Source organism: Scyliorhinus canicula, chromosome 12, assembly GCF_902713615.1.
Source record: "Scyliorhinus canicula chromosome 12, sScyCan1.1, whole genome shotgun sequence".
NCBI lineage: Eukaryota > Metazoa > Chordata > Chondrichthyes > Carcharhiniformes > Scyliorhinidae > Scyliorhinus > Scyliorhinus canicula.
Genome location: NC_052157.1, coordinates 58,176,022 through 58,203,535, shown reverse-complemented (window position 1 = coordinate 58,203,535; position 27,514 = coordinate 58,176,022). Strand labels below are relative to the sequence as shown.

Here is a 27,514-nt window from a genome sequence, read left to right as displayed (position 1 = left end):
GCTTCTGCTAAAAGGTGTTTCTTTTGTCTTATGGATGTGAAAAGGAAAGCTCAAAGGATTACTTAGTATTGTATACTTTGGGGGTTGTATTTGAATTAATGATTGCTAAGATGTTCACTGTATGTTTTAAAAAGTTTAACTTGAGTTCATAGAATAAACATTGTTTTGCTTTAAAAATACTTTTCCATTTCTGCTGTACAACACCTGTGGAGTGAGCCATGTGCTCCCCATACCACAATCTATTAAAAGTTGTGGGTCAGGTGAACTCCTTGATATACTTTGGGGTTCTCTAAACCCTGGCCCATAACATAGTGCAATGCTCCCTCAATACAGGTAAGATGTGCTTGTTAGGTGAATTGAACATTCTGAATTCTCTTTCAGTTTAACCGAACAGGCGTCGGCATGTGGAGACAAGGCAATTTTCACAGTAACTCAATTGCCGTGTTAATGAAGCCTACTTGTAACACTAATAAAGATTATTATTATTATTCAAGTTGCCATAGCCCCAGATGACCATTGGCTTCTTTCCCCTTTGAGCTGGAGAACTGGGGGTGGTTTAACCTGAGGAGCAGTGCACCTCAGACCAGGGCAAGGTTGAGAAAGCTGGCTTTCGTGAATGACCTCAGCTGCTTTGGGAATTGAACCCACGTTGCTAGCTTTGTTTTGCATCTCAAACCAGCTGTCTACCCCACTGAGCTAAACCGGCCCCCGATATTGTCCCTCCGACAGTGTGGTGCAGGCACATGGCCGGGATTAGGCACATGGGATTGGCTCTGAAGTTTCTGCAGTGAGATCTCAAATACATAACTATGTGAGGTATTAGAATGTAACCCTGCAGCGCCCGAGCGAAAATTCCTCTTATCAGGGTGAAAACAGCAGCATAAGTATCAGCACAGAATCAGGATGAACTATCACCATTTGGCTTATCACTGGCTCCCCGCTTCTTTGTATCTTACTAGTTACATACTTCCTCATTTTGCCTCACAGTTACACATCAACCTTTTCTGATTAATTGCACTAAGAGAGCTGCACAGAAAGAGGTCATTCAGCCTAAGCAGACCATGTCGGCAGCTACTCCCCAGGCGGGCAGTCAGAGAGGTCTTGGGTAAGTAACGCAATGATGAGAACTCGCTTCCACAGCCAGTATAGTTTTTTGTTGATGTTCATAGATTTACAGTGCAGAAGGAGGTTGTGACTTGATAAAGACAGTTCAGTGATTGATGCCTTTGAAAGATTTTGACTTATTATTGAGATCTGGCTGGAGTTTCAAGTTTGTCGTGCAGAACATCTTTTTCGTTCAAAGGCCGAGGGAAGTGCAGAGACCTAGGGCGGAATTTTCTGATAATGGGGCTATGTCCACACGTCCACGGGAAAACGGGTGCAAATCACTCTGCACTTTCCTGGAGAAAGTCCAGAATGATTCTCCATTTTGAAGGGGGCTAGCAGGGCTCCGGAGTAGTCCTCGCAGCTCCGGCTGCTGATACGGGGCCCTGTACTTCTGGCTGCGGCTCCACGCAACATGGCGGACCCATATAGCGGACATGCCCCGACAATATAGGCCGCACCCAGATCACGTGCGTCCACCGATTGGTGGCCCCCGATCGCGAGCCTGGACATCCTGGAGGCCGCCCCCCACCAGAGCAGCCGCGGACTGTGTCCGCAGCCACCACTCCGAGTGGCTGCTTGGTGGAGCCATGAATGAACCGCGCCGGCAGGAACTCGGCCAGTTGCTGGCAGAGAATCTCCACGGGGGCCTCTTTCAATGGCCCCCGACCGGCGCTGCGTTGACCACACGCGCGATCGACTCTCCAGTCCCTAGAGAATCGTGGGAAGGCATCAGACCCGATCACGGGTCTGACACCCCATTCTCCGCCCCCGTTCCGAGCGCGATGCGGTGCAAAGGCTCAGAGAATACCGGCCATGAGCTTTTCGACGTCCTGAGGTGATGAAAGGTGCCAGAGAAATGCAAGTCCTACATCGTTTTTCATTATTAAAGGTTTGTAACTCTCTGCAGACCACCTATCATCCCACACAGAATCAAATTACTCTGAAGTCATTGCCTAAAAGCAGTTCTGATCTCTCAAAAGCTGTCGGACAAAAGGTGAGGTGTCATTAACTCCTTTATCTTTCAGAGCTTGAAAGTGAGAAGGTGATGAAAATCTGGGAGTGGACAATGATCAGGAAATCTTACTTCCTCCTGTCACTTCTTCATGGTAATATAATATAATATGGTCAGCTCAGACAGGTTTATGGTTCATAGACTTTGTAAAACAACATTCTTATTTAGCTCTGATTGGGAACCAATTCAGCAGTAACCCAGTGAATAAACTCACACCAAGTCCATCACCCATCACTCCTGTGTTCACTGATATACTCTGACTCCCTTGTATCCCAAACATTTTACATTCATATTTCTGTGATGAAATCTTTCCCTGTCCTAACACTGGATACTTATTACTGTAACTTCCTACAACACTCCCTATCTCTGTAATCTCCTCCAGCCCCTACAACCCTCCGTATCTCTGTGAGCTCCTAAAGCCCCTACAATCCTACCCATCTCTGTAACCTTCTTCAGCCCCTACAACCCTCCCCATCTCTGTAATACCCCCCAGCCTCTCCAACTCTCCCTCTTTTTAACCTCCTTTAGCACCTACAACACTTATGTCTGAAACCTCGTTCAGCCTCAACAACCCACCCCATCTCTGTAGTCACCTCCAGACCCTACAACACTCCCTTTTGCACACACATCATAACCTACAACCGTCTCTGTATCTGTAACTCCCCCAGACCCTATAACTCTGTCTTGGTAATCTCCCCCTGCGCCTCCAAATCATTCTATCTCTGTAACCTCCTCCAGTCCCTACAAACCTCTGGATTTCTGTAATCTCCAGCCGCATTAAAAACCCTCCCTATCTTTTTTATCTCCTCCAGCCCCTACAACTAGCCAGATCTCTGTAACCTACTCCAGTCGTTACATCTCTCTGAGCTCCTCCAATTCCAGCCTTTTGAGCATCTCCTGATGTTCATCACTCCACCATTGGCAGCCATGCCTTCAGCTGCCTGGACCTTAAAGTCTGGAATTCCCTCCCTAAAGGCTGGAGGAGCTGAGAGAATCTTATTTTATTGCTAAGTCGCCATTACCAAAGTAAAGCAGCAGTTAGAATAGACAGAGAGAGTGTAGCCTCCACACTTCCTGCCCAGCTGTTGTGAAATCTTGGGGAGTTCCTTGTGTGTCCTGTAGATGGTCCACACTGCAGCCATGGGACACCAGTGACAGAGGGGGTGGATATCGAGTTTAGTGGATCTACAAATCATCCCGTGTTAAATATTGATATTTCTCTCCCCAGTTGCACTGTCACAAGAGTGGAAAGGCAACACTCCACGAGAGGTGACAGCGCAGGAAGGTTTGTGTGTACAGATTCCATGTCATTACTGTTATCCATCACATTTGGCAAACCAACTCCGATATGGAGTCTGGCTCAATATGGTGAAACAGAAGGTATGGTCTGTAGCCTTTCACTCCAGGAATCACAGGTACGAGTCACCACGCTTCCGCCATCGGACCCGGCTGTCTGGAGACCTGAAAGACGGCGACTGTTCCCTGATTATAAACAACATCAGAAGGAAAGATGCGGGACCTTATTTTTTCAGAATAAAATTTAACCATGTTCCCAGCCATACCTATTATTCTGCAACACAGCTTCACGTTTCTGGTAAGTGCTGTGTTATAATTATTCAACAATTCACATCCAACACTGAATGGGAAATAACACAAACTGTGATCACAAAATAGTTTATTATAACACGGTGTCTAATTATCAATAACCTGGTGATAGCTTCTAGTTCAGTCCTGAAGCAACCTCTAATACTCTCTTTAATAGCAATGTTTTAATGTATTGACTGTGTCCATCAATGTTATCAGGTTATCCACTCCCATCAATCTACCTATTCGTGTTTTATAATTAAACATATCGACAAAAGATTCAGATTTCTATTGTGCCATTCGCTACTTCAGAATATCGAAACTCAATTCACAGCCAAAAAACTAATTCTTCAAGTGTAGTCATTGTTGTATTGTGCCCACAGCAGCACTGAAGTCGTGAACAGCAAGCTCTCGCCGAGAGCAATGGGATCAATGATCTCCAAACAATGATGAGTCCATGCGTTGTGTGCTGCTCCATCATCCACAACCCAGTATTGTAAAGCCAGTATAGTGAAAGTGTATTCTGTAACAGAGGCCAAGTTTGAGAATAGGAAGATACAGTATATTATTGCGGATGCTGGAATCTGAAACAAGAACAGAAAATACTGGACAATCTCAGCAGAGAGAACTTCTCTCTAGCTTTGACAGAGTCATCCAGACTCAATGTTAGCTCCCTTCTCTCTTGAAAATAGGAACATTTTTCCTGAATATATTTCATCTCTCAGTTTTGATACCCATCCTTGTAAAAGGCTTTCTCTTCTGGGACTGTGATTTCTATTTGAACTGATGGTTTACATTATATTTATCTAAAAGGATCCATTCTCTGTGTGTTAGATTTCACAGATAAACCCAGGATATTCCCTGCTGAAATTATTGCAGGAAAGCGTGTGGACATAAGGTGCACCTTCAACACAACGTGCAATGGAACAGCTCCTGTCTTAACCTGGGACACTCCCACTGACGTACCTGGATCAGTCTCAAACACAGTAACTCAGCATGGCGTCACTCTGACCTATACTTCTGTTCTCAGCCTGACCCCATCACTCAGACACCACGGACAAACTCTCACCTGTAGACTGAGATATCCATCTGTTTCATCGGAGCGGACCCTCATACTCACTGTGCAATGTAAGTACGATTATCCTTCATTAGATGTAGTTGTTCAGATTGTGCACAGCAAGATCCCATAAATATCAATTTCGTACGAACCCTGTATTTTATCTGCATCTTCTGTATTTGTATCATCTGTATTTTCTTGCTACAACTTGTTCGGGGATTTTGAATAGTGTAATAGGATCGTTCTATCCGCCAATGAGTTCTTCACTACTGTCTACTGCAAGCATACCTTCAGTGATCAACATGTGCGTTGGGATTCTTCCAGTTCCACAAGATTGGCCTTATCGGCAACCTCGTCAATAGCTCACCATGAAAATGTGATGTTGAAATAGGGCCATCAAAACCATCCCACAGAATAATGGTGACCCTGATCAGATCATTGCTCATTGTATCACGCCCAAACTCATGAATTGGCCTAAGGCCCCCATTTTCAGCCCTAAAAAGTATCAAGTATACCTCTGGTTACCCTGGATTGGTAAGTTATCTCAAAAATAGATGCAACAGGTGAAGCTAGCCTTTGCTACTATGCAATAGGAAAACCAGTGGTATTCACCACAAACAAGTTGCCAACAAGCCGAACTTATACTTTCCTCTCGCACAAATGAGCAATGTGCTCTATGTGTTTCAATGCCTATGTCATTCCAGATATGTAGGCCATCCAGCCCAAAGACTGGCGACTCGTATAAAACAGCATGTCCCTTTGGCTGTTTGCAATGTGCAAAGTACTGACCACACCCAAACGGCTCGTGTTGATAAAACTGAAATCATAGTGTGCAACAGTAGATGTGACTCTGTGATTTGGCAGCAGTTGCTGAACAATCCTGAGTGTTCTAAGAATTATGTCGACAACGTATTTAAGATGTCAGTCAAGCGTGCAGAGTGGCTCACGTTCACGCGCGGGACACTACATCACTTAACACACAGGACCCTGTCCTCTGTAGACAGAAAGAACATGTACACACATTGCACCTTTTTCAGCTGAACATAACCATAATAGGCGATGGCCATTCCCGGGTTCACTCCCCAGGACAATTCCTTGACCAATCAGGAATTTCAATTTAAATGATGCTTGGCAGCTAACTGTCAGTTATCAATAAGCTGGTGCATTCTCCAAGGCAACACTTCAAGCAAACGGATTCTGGTTCGGTTACTGTTGAGTGGTGGGATATTTAGCGATGGCGGTGTCAGAGTAGGGCACGGGGGTGGAGAGGTGATGGTTGGGTTCTTTCTTGTTTGGATGGTCATTGCCTGGAACTGGTGCAGAGGGATCTGGATGTCCTGGCACATGAATCACAAACTGTTAGTATGCAGGAACTGCAAGTGACTCAAAAGACATATGGAATGTTGCTGTTTATTGCAAGGGGGTGAAATATTAAAGTAGGGAAGTATTGCTTGAACTGCAAAGGGCTTTAGTTTTACCACATCTGGAGTACTGTGTACTGTTTTGGTCCCCTTACTGACAAGGTATATAATTGCATTGGAGGCAGTTCAGAAAAGGTTTACTCCTCGGATTCCTGGGAAGAAGGGGCTATCATATGAGGAAAGGTTGAACAGGTTGGGTCTATACTTGCTGGAGTTGAAGAGAATGAGATTTTACCTTATTGAAACATATAAGATCCTGAGGGGACTTCTCAGGGTGGACCTGAGAGGATTTTTCCCTTTGTAGAGGACACTTAAACTAGGAGACACAGTCTCAAAATTACCGGTCTCCCAATTCAAGACTAAAATAAGGATTTTCTTTATCTCTTAAGAGATAAAGTCTGTGGAATTCTCTTCTCCAGAGAGCAGTGGAGACTGGGTCAAGGAATATATTGAAGGATGAGTTAAATAGAATTTTAATCAACAAAGGGAACCAGGATTGTGGGGTGGAAGGCAGTGGTAGGTGGCGGGGAGGGGGGGAAGCAGATCAGAAAGTGGAGTTGAGGCCATAATCAGGTCAACCATGATCTTATCAAATGGCAGAGCAAGCTCGATCAACTGAATAGACTGTCCCTGCTCTCAATTCTAGTGTTCAATCATCCTGATAAGTGCAAGAAGAAAAGTTTTGAGAACATATGTCTTTTTTCAGCAATACTCAATATCTTTATTCACTTTTAGGCGCACCACAAAATCTCTCAATAACTTCTCCTGATACGATTAACACTTCAGTGATCAATATCATTGAGGGGAGTTCTACAGTGATAATCTGCTCTGTCGAGAGCTTCCCAGCTTCTAACCTGACGTGGAGACATTTTAATGTCACAATGAACAGAAAAACTTCCAACAATGAGCTGTGGTTGGTGATTCCTCACGTTACATCCAGGGACACTGGAGACTATGAGTGTGTGGCAGAGAATGAACATGGAGCAGTGGAGGGGTCCATAACCATCACTGTGGAACGTGAGTGTACAAAAACACAGCATTTAGTTTCTATTGTTTCATGTGATGGGTGTATGTATAGCAATTTGGCATTTAATGCCAATCTCTAATTTCCCCTTTCAGAAGTTTGTGGTAAGCCACCTGCTTGAACCGCTGTAGTCCATGTGGTGTGGGTGCATACACTGCGCTGCTTTGTCCTAGATTGTCTGCAGCTTTTTGAGTGCTGTTAGAGCTGCATTCATCCAGGAAAGTGGATCCATCACACTCCTGATTAGTCATTTTAGATGTTGGACAGATTTTGGGAAGTCAAGAGGTGAGTTACTCTCTGCAGAATTCCCAATATCTGACTTGTAGCCACAGCATTTACAAAGTTGGTCCAGCTTAGTTTCTAGCCAATGATAACCCAGGTGATAGTGAAGGTAATGCATTTGCACATCTGGAGAAGGGACTTCCATTCAGCCATGTTGGAGACAGTCATTGCCTACCAACCGTGTGGCATGAATTTTACTTGCCGCTTATTATCCCAAGACAGAAGCCTGTCCAGATCTTGTTGTATTTAGACACAGACTGCTTCAGTGTCTGAGGAGGTGTGAATTGTAACAGGAATAGTGCAATTTTTCCTTTTCATTTTCAATCATCGATGAGCATCTTTCCTTTTTTTCAATTAAGGAAAAATTTAGCGTGGCCAATCCATCTGCCGAGCACATCTTTTGGGTTATGTGGGTGAGATCCACGCAGCTCAGGGGCCCGGGGCCAGGTTTGAATCCGGGTCCTCGGTTCTATGAGACAGCAGTGCTAACCACTGTGCCACCGTGCCACCCTATGAGCATCTTTCCTTCTAACCTCATAATGGAAAGAATACCATTGATGAAGCATTCTTTGGGCCGAGGACACTACCCTGAGGAAATCCTGCAGTGATGTTCTGGGCTGAGCTGATTGGCCTCCAACCACCACATCCATCTCCCTTTGTGCCAGGTATGACTCCAACCAGTGGAGTTTCTCCAATACTGATTAACTTTAAGTTTCCATGATTCCTTGATGCCACACCTGGTCAAAAGCTACATTGATGTCAAAAGCAATCACCTTCAACTTGCCCCGAAAGATTAGCACTTTTGTCCATGTTTAAGATAAAGCTGTCATGAGGTTACCACCCAAGTGATCCTGGCGGAATCCAAACTGAACATCAATGAGCAAGTTATTGGTGAGTGAATGAAGCTTGGCAGCACTGTTATGCCACTTGCTATTAGTTTGCTGATAAAGTAAACTGGCAGGATGGTATTGGATTTGTCTTGTGTTTGTGAACAGATGTTACGATCCCAGTTCATGTTTTTAACTAGAGAGGAAGATCCCAAGATGGAACCCATGCTCAAAAGACTGTAACTTGTACTTTTTCTAGAAAATGAGAAGGAACACTCTCAGGACTGCCAATTAGTTTTTAACAACAAGAAAAAGCATTTATTAAACATGAAAGGTTTGATCATAATACACTCCCCTTAGTTTCACAAATGTACACAGATTTCAAAGATAACATTCCACTCTTAAATCAAGTGGCAGGTGCCACTCAATTTATCTTTTTTGGACTTCCCTTCAAATTCCCCCAGATGATTGGCAAATGAGTGTTTCTGAGCTCCACTCTCAGAAAGACACGCTTTAAAATCTTCTTTCAAACAATGCTTTCCATTAGCCGTTTCCATCAAGATCCACACCATGTTTTCCAACTAACCTTTCAAACAAAGCATCCTCTCCATTGTTCTAAAAAGGAGGCACCTCCTCGTTTTCCACCTCCCATTTCAGAATCCCTTCATCTTGAATTGTAAGATACATCCAAAAATCTACACAAGCTCAGGTACTCAGACCCAAACAGAATACAATTGCTTCAGAAGCTGGAAAGAAAGACACTAAACCTGACAATCACTTCAGATATGTGACTTGTCTGTCACCAACCTCATCTGTTCTTCTCTTCCCGGGTCTGGCTTTATCTTCCAGGAAGTTTCTATTTTACATCAGTAATCCTGAAGCTTCATTTCCATTCTCTGGTTTCCAAAACTAACTGTCCTTTAGATCCTCTGGAGCTTACTTTCATGCACCTCACTGTATTGTTTCACTTTCTTGTTTCCAGCACAGCTGTAAACTGTTGACTCCCTTGCTTTCGAGCCCCAACTGCTAGGAATTCAGCTAAATCTACACTCAAAAGTCTTCCAACCCTAAATGTGCCCCTGGTTGCTTAGCAACAGCTCGTTATTTCTCCAACCTCGGGCGGAATTCTCCGACCCCCGCAGGGTTGGGGAATCGCCCGGGGCTGGCGTAAATCCCGCCCCCGCCGTGGCCGGAATTCTCCGCCACCCAGAAATCGGCTGGGGCGGGAATCGTGCCGCGCCGGTTGGCGGGCCCCACGCGCCAGTCGGCGGGCCCCCCGTGACGATTCTCTGGCCCGCAATGGGCCGAAGTCTCGCCGCTGTCAGGCCTCTCCCGCCGACGTGGTTTAAACCACCTCTGGTGCCATTGGGAGCGAGTGGGACCCGGGGTCCTGGGGGGCATGGAGCAATCTGACCCCGGGGGGTGCCCCCACAGTGGCCTAACCCGCGATCGGGGCCCATCGATCGGCGGGCGGGCCTGTACCGTGGGGGCACTCTTTTTCTTCCGCCGCTGCCACGGCCTCCATCATGGCGGAGGCGGAAGAGACCCCCTCTACCGCGCATGCATCGGGATGATGTCAGCGGCTGCTGACGCTCCAGCGCATGGGCGGACTCACGCCGACTGGCGAAGGCCTTTCGGCCAGCCGTTCGCGTCGGTCGGCGGGGCGCCAAAGGCCGTTCGCGTCGGTCAGTGGAGCGGGAGGCACTCCGGTGCGGGCCTAGCCCCTAAAGGTGCGGAGAATTCCGCACCTTTGGGGAGACCCAACGCCGGAGTGGTTCTCGCCACTCGGTACGCCGGGACCGCCCGCCCCGCCAGGTAGGGAGAATCCCGGCCCGCATGTTTACTTTTCACACCGTAAGCACTCTTAGCACAATAGGAACACCATTTTAACTGAAACTTATTCCTCCACACATATGAAACACATTTGTCTAAAATGAATCCAAATGTAGATTTACCCTTCCTTACACCGAAATGAAACCCATTTTACACCAGACGTTATTTCTGTTGTTGATCAATACAAACAAAAACCACTCATAGCTACCTGGAGTCCTGACAATGGAGCACACTGGGAAATGTTTTACACTGCCGGGGAGATATCAGGTGTTGTAGCTTTAATGGAACAGCCTGGCTAGGGGCATGTTCTGGAGGCAAGTTCTGGAGGACAGGTCTTGAGTAATATTAGCGGAATAATGTCACGGCTTATAGCCTTTGCAGTACGCAGTGCCGTTCAGCCATTCTTGATATCACATTGGCTAAAGACTGACACCCGTGAAATTGGGCAGACCGAGATGGGTCATCCACTCAGCCTTTCTGGTTGAAGATTGTAGTTAATGCTTCAGTCTTTCTTTTGCACTGATGTGTACTGGGCTCTCCCATCATTGACGATGGGGATATTTGTGGAGCCTGCTCCTCCAGTGAGTAATTTTATTGTCCACCACCATTCACGATTGGATGTGTCAGGGCTTTGATCTGAGCTGTTTGGTGTGGGATAGCTTAGCTCTGTCTATTGAAGGTTGCTTCTTCCCCTGTTTAGCATGCATGTAGTCCTGTGTGTTCCCCGTTATATATGAATCCTACTTGTAGAAACCAAGACATATTTTTTACCTATTCAAGATATGTGGGCATCACTGGCTAGGTTAGTTTTCATTGCCCATCCCCAATTGACCTTGAGAAGATGGTGGTTGTCATGATATGCACTCATGCACATAATGAGATACAGACAGGCAGTGACAGTCACTCAGTACAGCCAATCAAGACACAAGACAGAACACAACCAATCACCTGGCAGTACACTAGAAGGTGGTCTCCCACTATAAAACACATGAGGCATCAACACTCTGCCTCTTTCCACTGGTGACAACTCTAGTGACAGTCAGGGTGTATATATCAGTTAGCACCTTCTACACGTGGCTCAGAGCTAGTCTGGTCTAGTTAGTTATAGTAAGTGCACTTAGATTAGTAGAGTGTCAAACACACAGAGAACTGTGTGCACTGTTTAACAAGTTCAATAAAGCATATTGATCTAACATCAAAGTTTGGAGTCTACTTTCAAGTACAACTGCATCCAGTTGCAGTCCGTGTTACCCCAGGGTGATTAACACGACAATGGTGAGATGCTTTCTTTAACTGCTGCAATCCATGTGGTGTAGGTACATCCACCGTGCTGTTAAGGAGGGAGTTCCAGCATTTTGACCCAGTGACAGTGAAAGAATGGCAACATCCAAGTCAGGATGATGTTATATATAAATATTTTGTTCACTTATGTTACTTGTATTTATAGACAGATATCACTTCACAAGTTCAGAATGGCGACAGGTCTATCTGAGAATTCTAAAACTGTACTGAAGTCTCATTGACTGTTTTTACAGGTCGAGGTTCCAAAGAATGGAAAGCAGGATTGCTTGGAGCTGGAATCTCTTTGTGTGTTGGACTGGGTGGATTCTTCATCTTCAAGTGTGCGAGAAAGTAAGAGTGAAGTTTAAATTTGTTGTTTTAGAATATAGAACATAGAACAGTACAGCACAGTAGAGGCCCTTCGGCCCACGATGTTGTGCCGACCATTTATCCTAGTCTAAATCAACCTAATCTACACCCCTTCAATTTACTGCTGTCCATGTGCCTGTTCAAGAGTCGCTTAAAAGACCCTAATGACTCTGACTCCACCACCTCTGCTGGCAACGCATTCCACACACCCACAACTCTCTGTAAAGAACCAACCTCTGACATCTCCCCTGTACCTTCTTCCAATCACCATAAAACTATGTTCCCTAGTGACAGCCATTTCCGCTCTGGGGAAATGTCTCTGGCTATCCACTCGATCCATGCCTCTCATCACCTGGTACACCTATATCAAGTCACCTCTCTTCCTTCTTCGCTCCAGTGAGAAAAGCCCTAGCTCCCTCAACCTTTCTTCATAAGACATGCCCTCCAGTCCAGGCAGCATCCAGGTTAATCTCCTCTGCACCCCCTCCAAAGCATCCACATCCTTCCTATAATGAGGCGACCAGAAATGGACACAATATTCCAAGTGTGGTCTCACCAGGGTTTTACAAAGCTGCAGTGAAACCTCGCGGCTCTTAAACTCAATCCCCCCGTTAATGAAAGCCAACATACCATACGCCTTCGTAACAACCCTATCAATCTGGGTGGCAAGTTTGAGGAATCTATGTACTTGGACCCCAAGATCCCTCTGTTCCTCCACACTTCCAAGAATCCTGCCTTTAACCCTGTATTCAGCATTCAAATTCAACCTTCCAAAATGAATCATTTTACATTTACCTACGTTGAACTCTCACTTCTCAGCCCAGTTCTGCATCCTGTCAATGTCCTGTTGTAACCTGTAACAGCCCTCGATATAATCTGCAACTCCACCAACCATCGTATCATCGGCAAACTTGCTAACCCACTCTTCCACTTCCTCATCAAAGTCATTTATAAAAACCACAAAGAGCAGAGGTCTCAGAACAGATCACTGCGGGACACCACTGGTCACCGACCTCCAGGCAGAATACTTTCCATCCACTACCACTCGCTGTCTTCTTTCAGCCAGCTAATTCTGTATCCAGACAGCCAAATATCCCTGTATCCCATGCCCCCTAACTTTCTGAATGCGCCTGCCATGGGGAACCTTATCAAATGCCTTACTGAAATCTGTATACACCACATCCACTGCCCGACCTTCGTCAATGTGTCTTGTTACATCCTCAAAGAATTCAATAAGGCTTGTGAGGTATGACCTGCCCCTCACAAAGCCATGCTATCTTTAATCAAACTATGTTTTTCTAAATAATCATAAATCCTATCTCTCAGAATCCTTTCCAATATTTTGCTCACCACAGACGTAAGATTGACTGGTCTGTAATTCCAAGGGATTTCTCTATTCCATTTCTTCAATAGGGAACAACATTCGCCTCCCTCCAATCATCCGTTACTACTTCAATGGAGAGTCAGGGTGCGTAGATCATCGCCAACTGCGCAGCAATCTTCTCCCTCGCTTCCCATAGTAACCTTGGGTATATCTCGTCAGGCCCAGGAGACTTATCTATCCTGATGTTTTTCAAAATTTCCAGCACATCCTCCTTCTTACAATCAACCTGTTTGAGCCTATTAACCTGGTTCACGCTGTTCTCATGAGCAACAAGGTCCCTCTCTCTCATGAATACTGAAGCAAAATATTCACTTAGGGCCTCCCCTACTTCCTCAGACTCCAGGCACAAGTTCCCTCCACTATCCATGATTGGCCCTACTCTCTCTCTGATCGTCCTCTTATTTCTCACATAAGTGTAGAACGCCTTGGGGTTTTCCCTAATCCCCACCAGGGCTTTTCATGCCCCTTTCTAGCTCTCCTCAGTCCATTTTTGAGTTCCTTCCTGGCTACCCTGTAACGCTGTAGAGCTGTGCCAGATCCTTGCTTCCTCCAACCTTACGTAAGCTTCCTTCTTCCTCTTGACTGGAAGCTCCACTTCTCTTGTCATCCAAGGCTCCTTCACCTTACCATTTCTTCCTCGTCTCAGTGGGACAAAACTATCCAGCACTCGCAGCAAGTGCTCCTGAAACAACCCCCACATTACTGTTGTGCATTTCCCCAAGAACAACTGTTCCCACTTTATGCTCCTCAGCTCCTGCCAAAAAGCAGTATAATCTCCTCGCCACCAATTAAATACTTACCCATACTGTCTGGTCACTGTCACCAAAATGCTCTCCCACTGAGACATCTGACACCTGGCCTGGTTCGTTTCCAAGCACCAAATCCAATATCCCCCCCCCCCCCGCTTAAGTCGGCCTATTGACATATTGAGTCAGGAATCCTTCCTGTACAGAACTGACAAAATCTGCTCCATGCAAACTGTTGTGATCTTTGTATGTGCATGGACATAAGGGGTTAATGTGTAATCGGAAGATCACTAGAGGGCAGCACTGGCGGGTATAAAAGCCAGATGTAGCCAATTCCTCCCACTCTTAGTGACGAGAGCAGGAGCATAGACTTAGCTCAGAGTGATTAGTGTGGTCAGAGATAGCTACCATATATAGACCTTGTAACCTTTCTACTGGTATTGATCTTAAAGTAAAGAACTCACGCATTTGTTAATTTAGTCACTCAATAAACCTTTCAATACCTCTGGACAACTTTGAGTCTTTTTCATCAAGATACAGAAAACCTCTTCAGCAACTGGGTTGAGTAACGCATGTTACGCTCAGTAGTGCTACCAAACACACTACAGTAAGGTAACAAAAGACAAACCATTTGCAGTAAGGAGGTTCCAGTCAAAATTAGAGAAGTTGAAGTCACCCATGATGACTTCCAAGATCATGGATGTTTCCAAGATCTGCCGCCCAATCTGTTCCTCCATCTATCTGCTGCTATTGGGGGGTCTTTAGAAAACTCCTAATAAAATGACTGCTCCTTTCTTGTTTCCAACTTCCACCCATACTGACTCAGTGGACAAACCCTCCTCTTTTACCTCCTTTTCTGTACCTCTAATGCACTCCCTAATTAACAGTGCCACTCCCCCTCACTTTTACCTCCCTCCCTATTCTTCTTAAAACATCTAAACCCCAGAACGTCTAACAACCATTGCTGCCCCTGTGAAATCCAAGTCTCCGTAATGGCCACAACATCGTAGTTCCAAGTACTCATCCATGCTCTAAGTTCATCTCCCTTATTCTTGGCATTCCTTGAATTGAAACAGACACACTTTAACCCATTCCACTGAGTGTAACTTTGCCCTATCAACTGTCTGCCTTTTCTCTCAGACTCGCTGCACACTATTTCTGTCTGTTCAACAGTTACCCTATCCTCTGATTCATAGCTCTGGTTCCCATCCCCCTGCCAAACTAGTTTAAACCCTCCCAAAGACCTCCAGCAAACTTCCCACCCAGGACATTGGTGCCCCTCCATTTTAAGTGCAATCCATCCTTCATGTACAGTCCCACCTTCCTTAGAAGGTATCCCAATGATCCACATATCTGAAGCGTTCCCTCCTGCACCAGCCCTATAGCCAGGTGTTCAGCTGCACTCGCTCTCTGTTCCTTGACTCACTTACATGTGGCACCGGTAGCAATCCTGAGATTACTACTCTGCTGGTCCTGCTCTTTAGCTTCCAACCTAACTCCCAAAAATCACTTTTTAGATCCTCATCCCTTTTCTTAGCTATGTCGTTGGTGCCTATGTGGACCACAACTCCTGATTGCTCCCCCTCCCCCTTAAGAATCCTGTAGACTCGATCCGAGACATTCCATACCCAGGCACCTGGGAAGCAACATACCTTCCGGGAGTTTCATTCGCGACCACAGAATCTCCTCTCCATTCCCCTAACCATTGAGTCTCCTATCACTATTGCTTTTCTATTCTCCCCCCCACTTCCCTTCTGAGTCACAGAGCCAGGCTCAGTGCCAAAGACCTGGTCGCTTGGGCCTTCCCCCGGTAGGTCATCCTCCCCAACAGCATCCAAAATTGTATACTTGTTTTGAGGGGGGACGGCCATAGAGGATCCCTGCACTGTCTGCCCATTCCTTTTCCTTCCCCTGACTGTAACCCAGCTACTCTTGCCCTGCCCTTGGGTATGGCTACCTCCCTGTAACTCCTCTCTATCACCCCCTCTGACTCCCGGATGATCCGAATATCATCCAGCTCCAGTTCCAGTTCTCTAACATGTTCTCCGAGGAGCTGGAGTTGGGTGCACTTCCCACAGGCGTAGTCAGTGGGAACACCAGTGGTATCCCTTACCACCCACATCCTAAAGGAGGAGCACGCAACTGCCGTAGCCTCCATCCCCACCGACCTGAATTCCCGAAGAGATTTAAAACGAAAAACAAAAATTAAACGCTCATCAGGCCCTTAAAATATATATATATGTATGGGTGCTACCCTCTCAAGTGAGCCCTCTAAAATTGTTGATTCAGTGAACCCTCTAAAATTGATGATTCTTGCATTGCTATAGCTCGGTTCACAACCCTAAATACCTGACATCCCCTGAAGAGCTTTGATCTGCACTCACTGTTTAACATCTCACCCAACAGTGCAGCCTCACTTAGTATTCAACTGGCAGTCGGCCTGGAGTGGAAAGTACCTTGTCTCGACCTGAGGTTGTGAAAGTGTCCATTTAAATGCAAACATTTCTTCCCTCAGTTGTCGTGATTTCTTTCCATTCTCCCCATTTCATTCAGTCTCTCTCCTTTCTCGATAAATGCTCTCCTTCTCATTCATTCCCATGAGGCAGAGCTGGGCTGAGAGGTGGCAGATGGAGTTTAATGCGGAAAAGTGTGAGGTGGTTCACTTTGGAAGGAGTAACAGGAATGCAGAGTACTGGGCTAATGGCAAGATTCTTGGTAGTGTAGATGAACAGAGAGATCTCGGCATCCAGGTACATAAATCCCTGAAAGTTGCCACCCAGGTTAATAGGGCTGTTAAGAAGGCATATGGTGTGCTAGCCTTTATAAGCAGGGGGATTGAGTCTCGGAACCACAAGGTCATGCTGCAGCTGTACATAACTCTGGTGCGGCCGGACCTGGAGTACTGCGTGCAGTTCTGGTCACCACATTATAGGAAGGATGTGGAAGCTTTGGAAAGGGTTCAGAGGAGATTTACTAGGATGTTGCCTGGTATCGAGGGAAGGTCTTACGAGGAAAGGCTCAGGGAATTGAGGTTGTTAGAGAGGAGAAGGCTGAGAGGTGACTTAATAAAGACATATAAGATAGTCAGAGGGTTAGATAGGGTGTACAGTGAGAGTCTTTTTCCTCGGATGGTGATGACCAACACGAGGGGACATGGCTTTAAATTGAGGGGTGATAGATATAGGACAGATGTCAGAGGCAGTTTCTTTACTCAGAGAGTAGTAGGGGTGTGGAACGCCCTGCCTGCAACAGTAGTAGACTCGCCAACTTTAAGGGCATTTAAGTGGTCACTGGATAGACATATGGATGAAAATGGAATAGTGTAGGTCAGATAGGCTTCAGATGGTTTCACAGGTCGGCGCAACATCGAGGGCCGAAGGGCCCGTACTGCGCTGTAGTGTTCTATGTTCTATTCTCTAACTTCTCTTCTCCTCTTGCACTTTTCCCGTTCCTCACACTTTTAAAAGATAGCTGCGAAATATCTGCCCCTTCCAAAGGTTCACCTGGATACCTGGAATGAGCAGTGAATTAAAACTCCGTAAATGACTACCCAGCTTTACACTGGTATCAGGTCGCAATGTCAGCGCATAAAGGGTTAACAGTCGATTACAACATAAGACTAAGGTCCTTTGTTTCAATAAAAGGCTTTTCACACAAGTTCCCCTTTTCTGATTTGACGCACAGTAACATATCAACCCTTTGTAATTTAACACACAGAGGGAGCAGCACGGAAAGATGTCATTCAGCTCAAGCAGACTGGGTAGGCAATAACTCCCCAGGCGAGCAGTCAGACAGGGTCTGGGTAAGTAACAGAACAATTGAAATTCAATTCAATGTGTTATGGGCCAGTGTTTAAAGAACCCCAAAGTATACCATGGAGTTCACCTGACCCACAACCTTTAATAGATTGTCATATGGGGAGCACATGGCCCACTCTACAGGTGTGGTACAGCAGAACTAGAAATGTATTTTTTTAAAGCTAAACAATGTTTATTCTATGAACTCAAGTTAACATTTTAAAACATACAGTAAACATCTTAGCAACCATCAATTCAAATACAACCCCCAAAGAATACAACACTAAGTAATCAATAGTAAATTCCCAAACAACATTCAGAAGACAAAAGGCCCCTTTAAAGCAAAGACCAGGTTTAAATTCACTATTGAGGGCAGTTACCACGTTGAAACCAGCAAATGAACGTTCATAAGCTTGCAGAGATTCACACACATCCTGCTGTGATTTCAGCTTCTCCAAAACTAAAATGAAACCAAACCCACCCTGCAGCAAAAAGCCTAAAGTGAAAGTAAAAAGCTGACTGACAGCCCAGCTCCACCCACTCAGACATCACTGCAGTAATAAACACCCAATTCTTAAAGGTACTCTCACGACAGATATTTATATACACCCGTTTATAAACACCCATTTCTTAAAGGTACTCTGACATGACACCTCCACCCAAGAAAAAAAAATAAACCATCAACTTAAAGATGGTTTCATTTTTCACCTTTTCACTATCTTTTAAGAAATGCAGACAGCAAATATACTTTTTCGTTTAAAAAAAAAACACACGCAAACAAGTATAATAATATAGTCCATTTTTTTTCTTCTTCCTCCAACTGCAATCTGCTTCTGTTCATCACATTCGTGACAAAGCATCGGCTTTCTCGTCCTGCCATAAGTACTATTTTCAAATGAAATGGCTGTAACAATAAACTCTAGCGAAACAGCCTTGCATTGTTATTCAGGAATCGCTCCAAAAACATCAAAGGACTATAATCAGTATATAATGGTGTCAGACGGATTGCTGGTCACATAAATGTGCAAATGTTGCAAAGGCAGCACAAAACTCAAAGTCTCCTTCTCAATCGTTGATACTTTTTCTGGTGAGAATTCAATTTCTTTGAAAAGTAACCAATAGGCCGCTCCAGCCCTTCGTTGTTGTCTTGTAGAAGCACCACACCTACACCCACAACACTCGCATCTACCTTCACTTTGAATGGTTAGGTATAATTTGGGATGGCCAGCACAGAGCAGTGGTTAACACAGCCTTCAGGCCATCAAATGCCTGTTGACACTCTGCTGTCCACTGGAATTTGTTACGCTTCTTGAGCAAGTCTGGCAGTGGAGCAACCACACTGCTAAAATTCAGTATAGATTTCCGGTAAAATCCACTCATACCAAGAAATCGCATTATTTCCCGTTGTGTCGAGGGTCTCGGAAACTCCCCAATAACTTTTGTTTTTGCTTCCCGTGGGACCATTTGACCCTGTCCGATTGTATGGCCAAGGAAAGTGACTTGGGGTTTTCCAAATTCACTTTTGGCAAGGTTTATCACCAAACCCGTCTCCTGAAGTTGATCGAATAACTCCATCAGATATTTTAAATGTTCTTTCCATGTCTGGCTGAAAATTACCAGATCGTCGATGTATACCGCACCATTGGGTAATCCTGAAACAACTTTGTTAGTTAAGCGTTGAAATGTGACTGGAGTGTTTTTCATGCCAAATGTCATAACTTTGAATTGGTATATACCATCTGGCATCACAAAAGCTGAAATCTCCTTCACCCTTTTGGATAAAGGTACCTGCCAGTAACCTTTAAGTAAATCCAGTTTGGAAATAAAAGCTGATTGTCCCACCTTCTCAATGCAATCCTCCAAACGTGGGATAGGATAAGAGTCCATTATTGTAACTGCATTAATCTTTCCATAATCCACACACAACCGTTGGGTACCGTCTGGTTTAGGTACCATCACTATGGGTGAGCTACATTGGCTGCAACCCACTTCAATTATGCCATTTTTCAGCATACACTCAATCTCTTTGTTAACCTGTGCCAATTTTAAAGGGTTAAGTCTGTATGGATGTTGTTTGATCAGAACAGCCTTTCCCACATCTACATCATGTGTAGCCATTTTAATACTTCCCAATTTATCTCAACAAACTTGCCCACCTGATATCAATAACTCTTTCAGGTCAGTTCGTTTTTCTTCTGGAAGGTACCTCAACAATTTATTCTAATTTTTAAGAACATCCTCGTTTTCAAATTTAATTTGAGGTATGTCAAATTCACAGTCATCTGGATTTGGTTTGTCACTTTGAATTAGAATCATTAAAACCTCCTTTTTCTCTCCTTCCCTTTCAAAGTACCTTTTAAGCATAATCACATGACACACTCGGTGAGTTTTCCTTCTATCTGGTGTTTTAACCACATAATTCACCTGACTTAATTTGCTTTCAATCTGATAAGTTCCACAAAACCTAGCGTTGAAAGGTTCACGTACCAATAATCAAACCCAACACTGATCAATATCAATAATCAAACCCAACACGTTCAATATCATTAATCAAATCCAGCACCACTCAATATCAGTAACAAATTCAACACAATAATAATAATAATCTTTATTGTCACAGGTAGGCTTATCTTAACACTGCAATGAAGTTAATGTGAAAAGCCCTTTGTCACCTCATTTCGGCCCCTGTTCGGTTACACAGAGGGAGAATTCAGATTGTCCAATTCACCTAACAGTACGTCTTTCGGGATCTGTGGGAGGAAACCGCAGCACCGGGAGGAAACCCACGCAGACATGGGGAGAATGTGCAGACTCTGCACAGATAGATCAATGTCAATAATCAAATCCCGTTCTGTATCAAAAATAAAACACTGTTTAATATCAATAATCAAACACCGTTCAGTATCAAAAACCACCTCAACATCGTTCAGCATCTATAAAAAATGACGTTCAATATCAATAATCAAATCGAACATCATTCAATATCAATAATCAATCCATATTAAGTGTCAATAATCAAACCCCGTTCAGTATAAATAATCAAACCCAATGCTGTTGAGAATCAATTATTAAATCCTACTCAGTATCAATAATTGAACATTGACACTATAATTGAACTTTGACAACGGGCCATCTGGACTCTAAACATTAGCTCTTTTCTCTCCCTACAGATGCTGCCAGACTTGCTGAGATTTTCCAGCATTTTCTCTTTCGTTTCAATAATTGAAGTCTCTATTGCGGGTGGAATTTTCGATTTCGATAAATAATATTAAACACAGATTGCCCTGATTGTCTCGCTATTTATTTCTGTTTCTATTTCAGGAGAAAGTTGAGAAGGACCTGGAAATGAAATTTAACCACGGCCTCAGTCCTGATCCAGAAGATAATTTTGACACAAACTGTGAATTTGACGAGGATCCAGTTTATGCAAATGTAAAAGCTGAGCAAGAGTGAGACACACACAGTATGGGGAGAGCACAGAACATGAGAATCATTCAAACTCCAATTTACCCTCCAAAAATCCACAGGAACTGACTCCCAAGAAAGAGTTTTGAACCTCCCTATAATCTGATGGGTTGTCTTTGAAATTATCTATCCTAGTTGGTTCTCTGTGATTTTCAATTTGATTGATTTGATTTATTGTCACATATCGCGAGGTACAGAGAAAAGTATAAAGAACAAAGAAAATTACAGCACAGGAACAGGCCCTTCGGCCCTCCCAGCCTGCACCGATCCAGATCCTTTATCTAAGCCTGTTGCCTATTTTCCAAGGCCTACTTCTCTCTGTTCCCCTCCCGCTCATATATCTGTCCAGATGCATCTGAAATGATGCTATCGTACCCACCTCTACCACCTCCGCTGGCAAAGCATTCCAGGCACCCACCACCCTCTGCGTAAAAAACTTTCCACGCACATCTCCCTTAAACTTTTCCCCTCTCACTTTGAAATCGTGACCCCTTGTAACTGACACCCCCACTCTTGGAAAAAGCTTGTTGCTATCCACCCTGTCCATACCTCTCATAGTTTTGTAGACCTCAATCAGGTCTCCCCTCAATCTCCGTCTTTCCAACGAAAACAATCCTAATCTACTCAACCTTTCTTCATAGCTAGCACCCTCCATACCAGGCAACATCCTGGTGATCCTCCTCTGCACCCTCTCCAAAGCATCCACATCCTTCTGGTAATGTGGCAACCAGAACTGCACGCAGTATTCCAAATGTGGCCTAACCAAAGTCCGATACAACTGTAACATGACCTGCTGACTCTTGTACTCAATACCCCGTCCGATGAAGGCAAGCATGCTGTATGCCTTCGTTTTTTTTTAATTTTTTTAATTTAAAGTACCCAATTAATTTTTTCCAATTAAGGGGCAATTTAGCGTGGTCAATCCACCTAGCCTGCACATCTTTGGGTTGTGGGGGCGAAACCCACGCAAACACGGGGAGAATGTGCAAACTCCACACGGACAGTGACCCAGAGCCGGGATCGAACCTGGGACCTCGGCGCCATGAGGCAGCAGTGCTACTCACTGTGCCACCGTGCTGCCCTCTGTATGCCTTCTTGACCACTCTATCAACCTGCGTTGCCAGCTTCAGGGTACAATGGATTTGAACTCCCAGATCTCTCTGGACATCAATATTCCCCAGGACTCTTCCATTGACCATATAGTCCGCTCTTGAGTTAGATCTTCCAAAATGCATCACCTCGCTTTTGCCTGGATTGAACTCCATCTGCCATTTCTCTGCCCAACTCTCCAATCTATCTATATTTTGCTGTATTCGCTGACAGTCCGCCTCGCTATCTGCAACTCCACCAATCTTCGTATCATCTGCAAACTTCTCTCATCAGACCACTTATACCTGCGTCCAGATCATTTATGTCCAAACAGTGGTCCGAGCACGGATCCCTGTGGAACACCACTAGTCACCTTTCTCCATTTTGAGACACTCCCTTCCACCACTACTCTCTGTTTCCTGTTGCCCAGCCAGTTCTTTATCCATCTAGCTAGTACACCCTGAACCCCATACGACTTCACTTTTTCCATCAACCTGCCATGGGAAACTTTATCAAATGCTTTACTGAAGTCCATGTATATGACATCTACAGCCCTTCCCTCATCAATTAACTTTGTCACTTCCTCAAAGAATTCTATTAGGTTTGTAAGACATGACCTTCCCTGCACAAAACCATGCTGCCTATCACTGATAAATCTATTTTCTTCCAAATGTGAATAGATCCTATCCCTCAGTATCTTCTCCAACAGTTTGCCTACCACTGATGTCAAGCTCACAGGTCTATAATTCCCTGGATTATCCCTGCTACCCTTCTTAAACAAAGGGACAACATTAGCAATTCTCCAGTCCTCCGGGACCTCACCCGTGCTCAAGGATGCTGCAAAGATATCTGTTAAAGCCCCAGCTATTTTGTCCCTCGCTTCCCTCAGTAACCTGGGATAGATCCCATCCGGTCCTGGGGACTTGTCCACCTTAATGCCTTTTAGAATACCCAAAACCTCCCCCTTCCTTATGCCGACATGACCAAGTGTATTTAAACATCCATCCCTAGCCTCGACATCCATCATGTCCCTTTCCTTGGTGAATACCGATGCAAAGTAATCATTAAGAAGCTCACTCATTTCCTCTGACTCCACGCACAAATTCCCTCTTTTGTCTTTGAGTGGGCCAATCCTCTCTCTAGTTACCCTCTTGCTCCTTATATGCGAATAAAAGGCTTTTTGAGATTTTCCTTAACCCTCTTAGCCAAAGATATTTCATGACCCCTTTTAGCCCTCTTTATTGCGCGTTTGAGATTTGTCCTACTTTCCCGATATTCCTCCAAAGCTTCATCAGTTTTGAGTCGCCTCGATCTTACATATGCTTCCTTTTTCATCTTAGCTAGTCTCACAATTCCACCCGTCATCCATGGTTCCCTAATCTTGCCACTTCTATCTCTCATTGTTCGATGTACAGTCCTTACAGGTCATTCCATACATTAAAAAAAACATAGGACATACACAAATACATGGGCAAAGGCAGCGGGTGAGGCTTATGGAGTGTAGTACTACTCAGTAAAGAAAATGTGTGAAGAGATCAGTTCAGTCCATAAGGGGGTCATTCAGGAGTCTGGTAACAGCGGGGAAGGAGCTGTTTTTGAATCTGTTAGTTTGTGATCTCAGACTTTTATATTTTTTCTGCCTGATGGAAGAGGTTGGAAGAGAGAATAACCTGGGTGGGAGGTGCCTTTGATTATGCTGTCCGCTTTTCCAAGGGAGTGGGAGGCGTAAACAGATTCAATGGATGGGGGGTAGTTTTGCGTGATGGACTGGGCTGTGTTCACAACTCTCTGAAGTCTCTTTCGGTCTTTGGCCATGCAGTTGCCATACCAGGCTGTGATGCAGCCAGATAGGATGCTTTATATGGTGCATCTGTATAAAAATTGGTAAGAGTCAATGTGGACATGCCAAATTCCCATAGTTTCCTGAGGAAGTATAGGCGCTACTGTGCTTCCTTGGTCGTAGTGTCAACATGGGTGGACCAGGATAGATTAATGGTGATGTGTACACCTAGGAAGTTGAAGCTGTTAACCATCTCCACCTCGACACCATTGATATAAACAGGGGTACGTATGATACTTTGCTTCCTGAAGTCAATGACCAGCTCCTTAGTTTTGCTGACATTGAGGGAGGGATTGTATTTGTTACACCAGTCCACTAGGTCCTCTATCTCCCTCCTGTACAATGACTCGTTGTTTAAGATGCGACCCACTATGGTCATGTCATCAGCAAACTTGTAGGGGTGGAGCCAAATTTTGCCATGCAGTCGTGTGTGTACAGGGAGTATAGCCGGGGGCTAAGTATGCAGCCTTGCCGGGCCCTGCTATTCAGGACTATCGTGGAGGAGGTGTTATTGTTTATCCTTACTGATTGTGATCTATGGGCAGGAAGTCGAGGATCTAGTTGCAGAGGGAGGAGCCAAGTCCTAGGTCTTGGAGCAATGATTTGAGCTTAGCTGGGATTATGATATTAAAGGCAGAACTGTAGTCAATGAATAAGAGTCTGAAGTAGGAGTCCTTATTGTCAAGCTGCTCCAGGGATGAGGGTAGGGCCAGAGAGATGGCGTATGCTGTGGACCAGTTGTGGCAGGAGGCAAATTGTAGAGGATCAAGGCAGTCTGGAAGTTTGGAGTTGATGTGTCTCATGATCAACCACTTGAAGTACTTCATAATGATAGATATCAAAGCCATCTATCAAGATAGTCATTGAGGCCCGTTGCTGGCTTGGATCACTGACTTGCAGCTCTGCACATTCTCCCTATGTCTGCCTGGGTTTCCACCGGGTGCTCCAGTTTCCTCCCACAAGTCACGAAAGACGTGATGTTCGTTGAATTGGACATTCTAAATTCTCCCTCGGTGTAACCGAACAGACGCCAGAGTGTGACAACTAGGGGATTTTCACAGTAACTTCATTGCAGTGTTAATGTAAGCCTACTTGTGACACTAATAAAGATTATATTATGATTCTTTTTTGGCACAGATATGATGGTGGTCTTCTTGAAGCAGGTGGAAACCTTGGAACAGAGTAGGGAGGAGGTTGAAGATGTTTGTGAGTTGGGCCGCGCAGGACCTGAGTGCAAGGCCAGGGATTCCGTCAGGACCTGCTGCTTTCCGATGTGCTTTGTACATCTTCCTTCAGAATTATCCCTCACTGTTAGAAGCATCCTTCTCTCCATTCTGATTGGAAGTGTCTTTAAATATTCTTCGATGGTCCACCAGGACAGAACGGACAAATTCAAATCCGTGTCACAGATCCCTCCCGTTCACAAGCCCAATGTGCCAATCTCCTCCCTCCCCCTAGCCCTACCTCTGAACTCACATCCTTTTCCTCATGTCCTTTCTGGACACAGCTTGCCCATGAGAGTCACCTTCTGTTCCCTGGACACTATTCCCAGTAAATTGCTGAACACAAAACTTCCTCGCCTAGTCTCCATGCCATCCGAGATTGTTAACGGTTCTCTCTCTTCATGTGTCGTCCCTCTCTCCTTCAGATCAAATTTCATCGACCCTCTCCTCAAAAATAACCCTTTACCCCTGAACATCTCTTTCACTCTCTTTCTCTGCCTCTCTCGGCATTTCTCCCTCTCTCTGCCTTTCTCTGCTCCACTCTCTCTGCCTCTCTCTCTCTCTTTCTGCCTCACTCTCTCTCTCTCCTCCGTTAAGAGGCTCCTCAACCTCCCTCTCTGATGGAGCTTTTGGCCATTTGTCCTTATAACATTGATTAGTGTGAAAAAAGAAAGATTTGCATTCCTCTAGCACCTTTCACAACCTCAGAATATCCCAAAGTGCTTCACAGCCACTGAATTGCTTTTGTATTGTGGTCGCTGTGGTAGTGGAGCCGTAGGGGGCAGTCAAACCGTGCACAGCAAACACCCTCAAAAGGCCATCTGATAATGAGCAGATGATCAGCTTTTTGTGATGTTGATTGAGGGATAAATATTGTTCTGTACACCGGGGCAGAGCTCACTGGCTCTTCCACAAAATAGTGGCTGTAGCATTTCTTACATTCACCCGTGCAGGCATATGGCGTCTTGGTTTCACATCTCATCAGGAAGAAGCACTCCCTCAGTACTGATGCTCCAACAGTGCAGCATTCCCTCAGTACTGACACTCCGACAGTGCAGCGCTCCCTCAGTACTGACACTCCGACAGTGCAGCGCTCCCTCAGTACTGACCCTCTGACAGTGCAGCGCTCCCTCAGTACTGACACTCCGACAGTGCAGCACTCCCTCAGTACTGACACTCCGACAGTGCAGCACTCCCTCAGTACTGACACTCCGACAGTGCAGCGCTCCCTCAGTACTGACACTCCGACAGTGCAGCGCTCCCTCAGTACTGACACTCCGACAGTGCAGCACTCCCTCAGTACTGACACTCCGACAGTGCAGCGCTCCCTCAGTACTGACACTCCGACAGTTCAGCACTCCCTCAGTACTTACGCTCCGACAGTGCAGCACTCCCTCAATAGTTGTGGTATCTGTGCATATTTGTATTTAACCGCCATTACTTCTGATTCACTTAGTTGCTCTTATTTTGATGTTTAACTAGCTGCTCCCGTTTTTGAGTCCATACTGTATTTTAAATTTTGTTATTTTTATAAAATTAAGAAGATGAACTTTTACAATGAGTTTCGACTACCATTTTGTGGTAACGTTATGATGAGACCATCAATTCACGAGACACGTGCTTTAAGATATGAACAGTAGTTTTAATCTACTTATAACAGAGCCAGCCTGGAACACGATGAACACTGGATGAACTGGTCGGCTGGCTCTGGGCATCGATCTTTATACAGCAGTCCAGGGGGGGGAGCCGTGGGCGGAGCCAAGGGTGGAGCCCTGTACAAACTCCTATGCATTCCCAGTGCTACTCCACCTAGTGGTCAGGCAACGCAACTGCGCTTACAATAATATGGTATCATATATATTACAGTGTGAATTACATTCACCACATCCACCCCCTACAAAAAAATCAAGTCCGGCAGGGGTGGTGGTTCACAAATTGAGTCTGTCCGGTGGTCGAGTCGTCCACTGCGATCTGCGGAGCACCGGGGTTGCACTCTTGTGGTGGCTGGATGTGTGTTGTGGATTGGGGTATGATGGCGGACTCCGGGGGCGATTGCGTCCGAGCTCCATACCCGTCTGGTTCGACTGGGCACTGGGGGTTAGCCAGTGTGGGTGCGCAAAACAACTGTAGCGAGCTAGTGGGCTCAGGAGCGCGAGGGGGCGGCTGGGTGGGG

General features: G+C 45.2%; 1 protein-coding gene across 2 annotated transcripts; it reads left to right on the top strand.

The window, feature by feature from the left end:
• Window positions 1-1,011: 1,011 nt before the first annotated feature.
• On the top strand, window positions 1,012-21,194 carry LOC119974897 (sialic acid-binding Ig-like lectin 13). Of its 2 annotated transcripts, none has more exons than XM_038814232.1 (8): window positions 1,012-1,105; window positions 2,133-2,213; window positions 3,348-3,713; window positions 4,538-4,831; window positions 6,917-7,198; window positions 11,683-11,779; window positions 17,645-17,729; window positions 21,046-21,194. In XM_038814232.1, the coding sequence occupies exons 2-8, from the start codon at window positions 2,153-2,155 to the stop codon at window positions 21,175-21,177; spliced, it is 1,317 nt and encodes a 438-aa protein (XP_038670160.1). In that variant the 5' UTR covers window positions 1,012-1,105; window positions 2,133-2,152; the 3' UTR covers window positions 21,178-21,194. The 2 variants fall into 2 exon arrangements, with proteins under 2 accessions (XP_038670160.1, XP_038670161.1); XM_038814233.1 differs by lacking the exon at window positions 21,046-21,194 and adding an exon at window positions 20,895-21,001.
• Window positions 21,195-27,514: the final 6,320 nt, after the last annotated feature.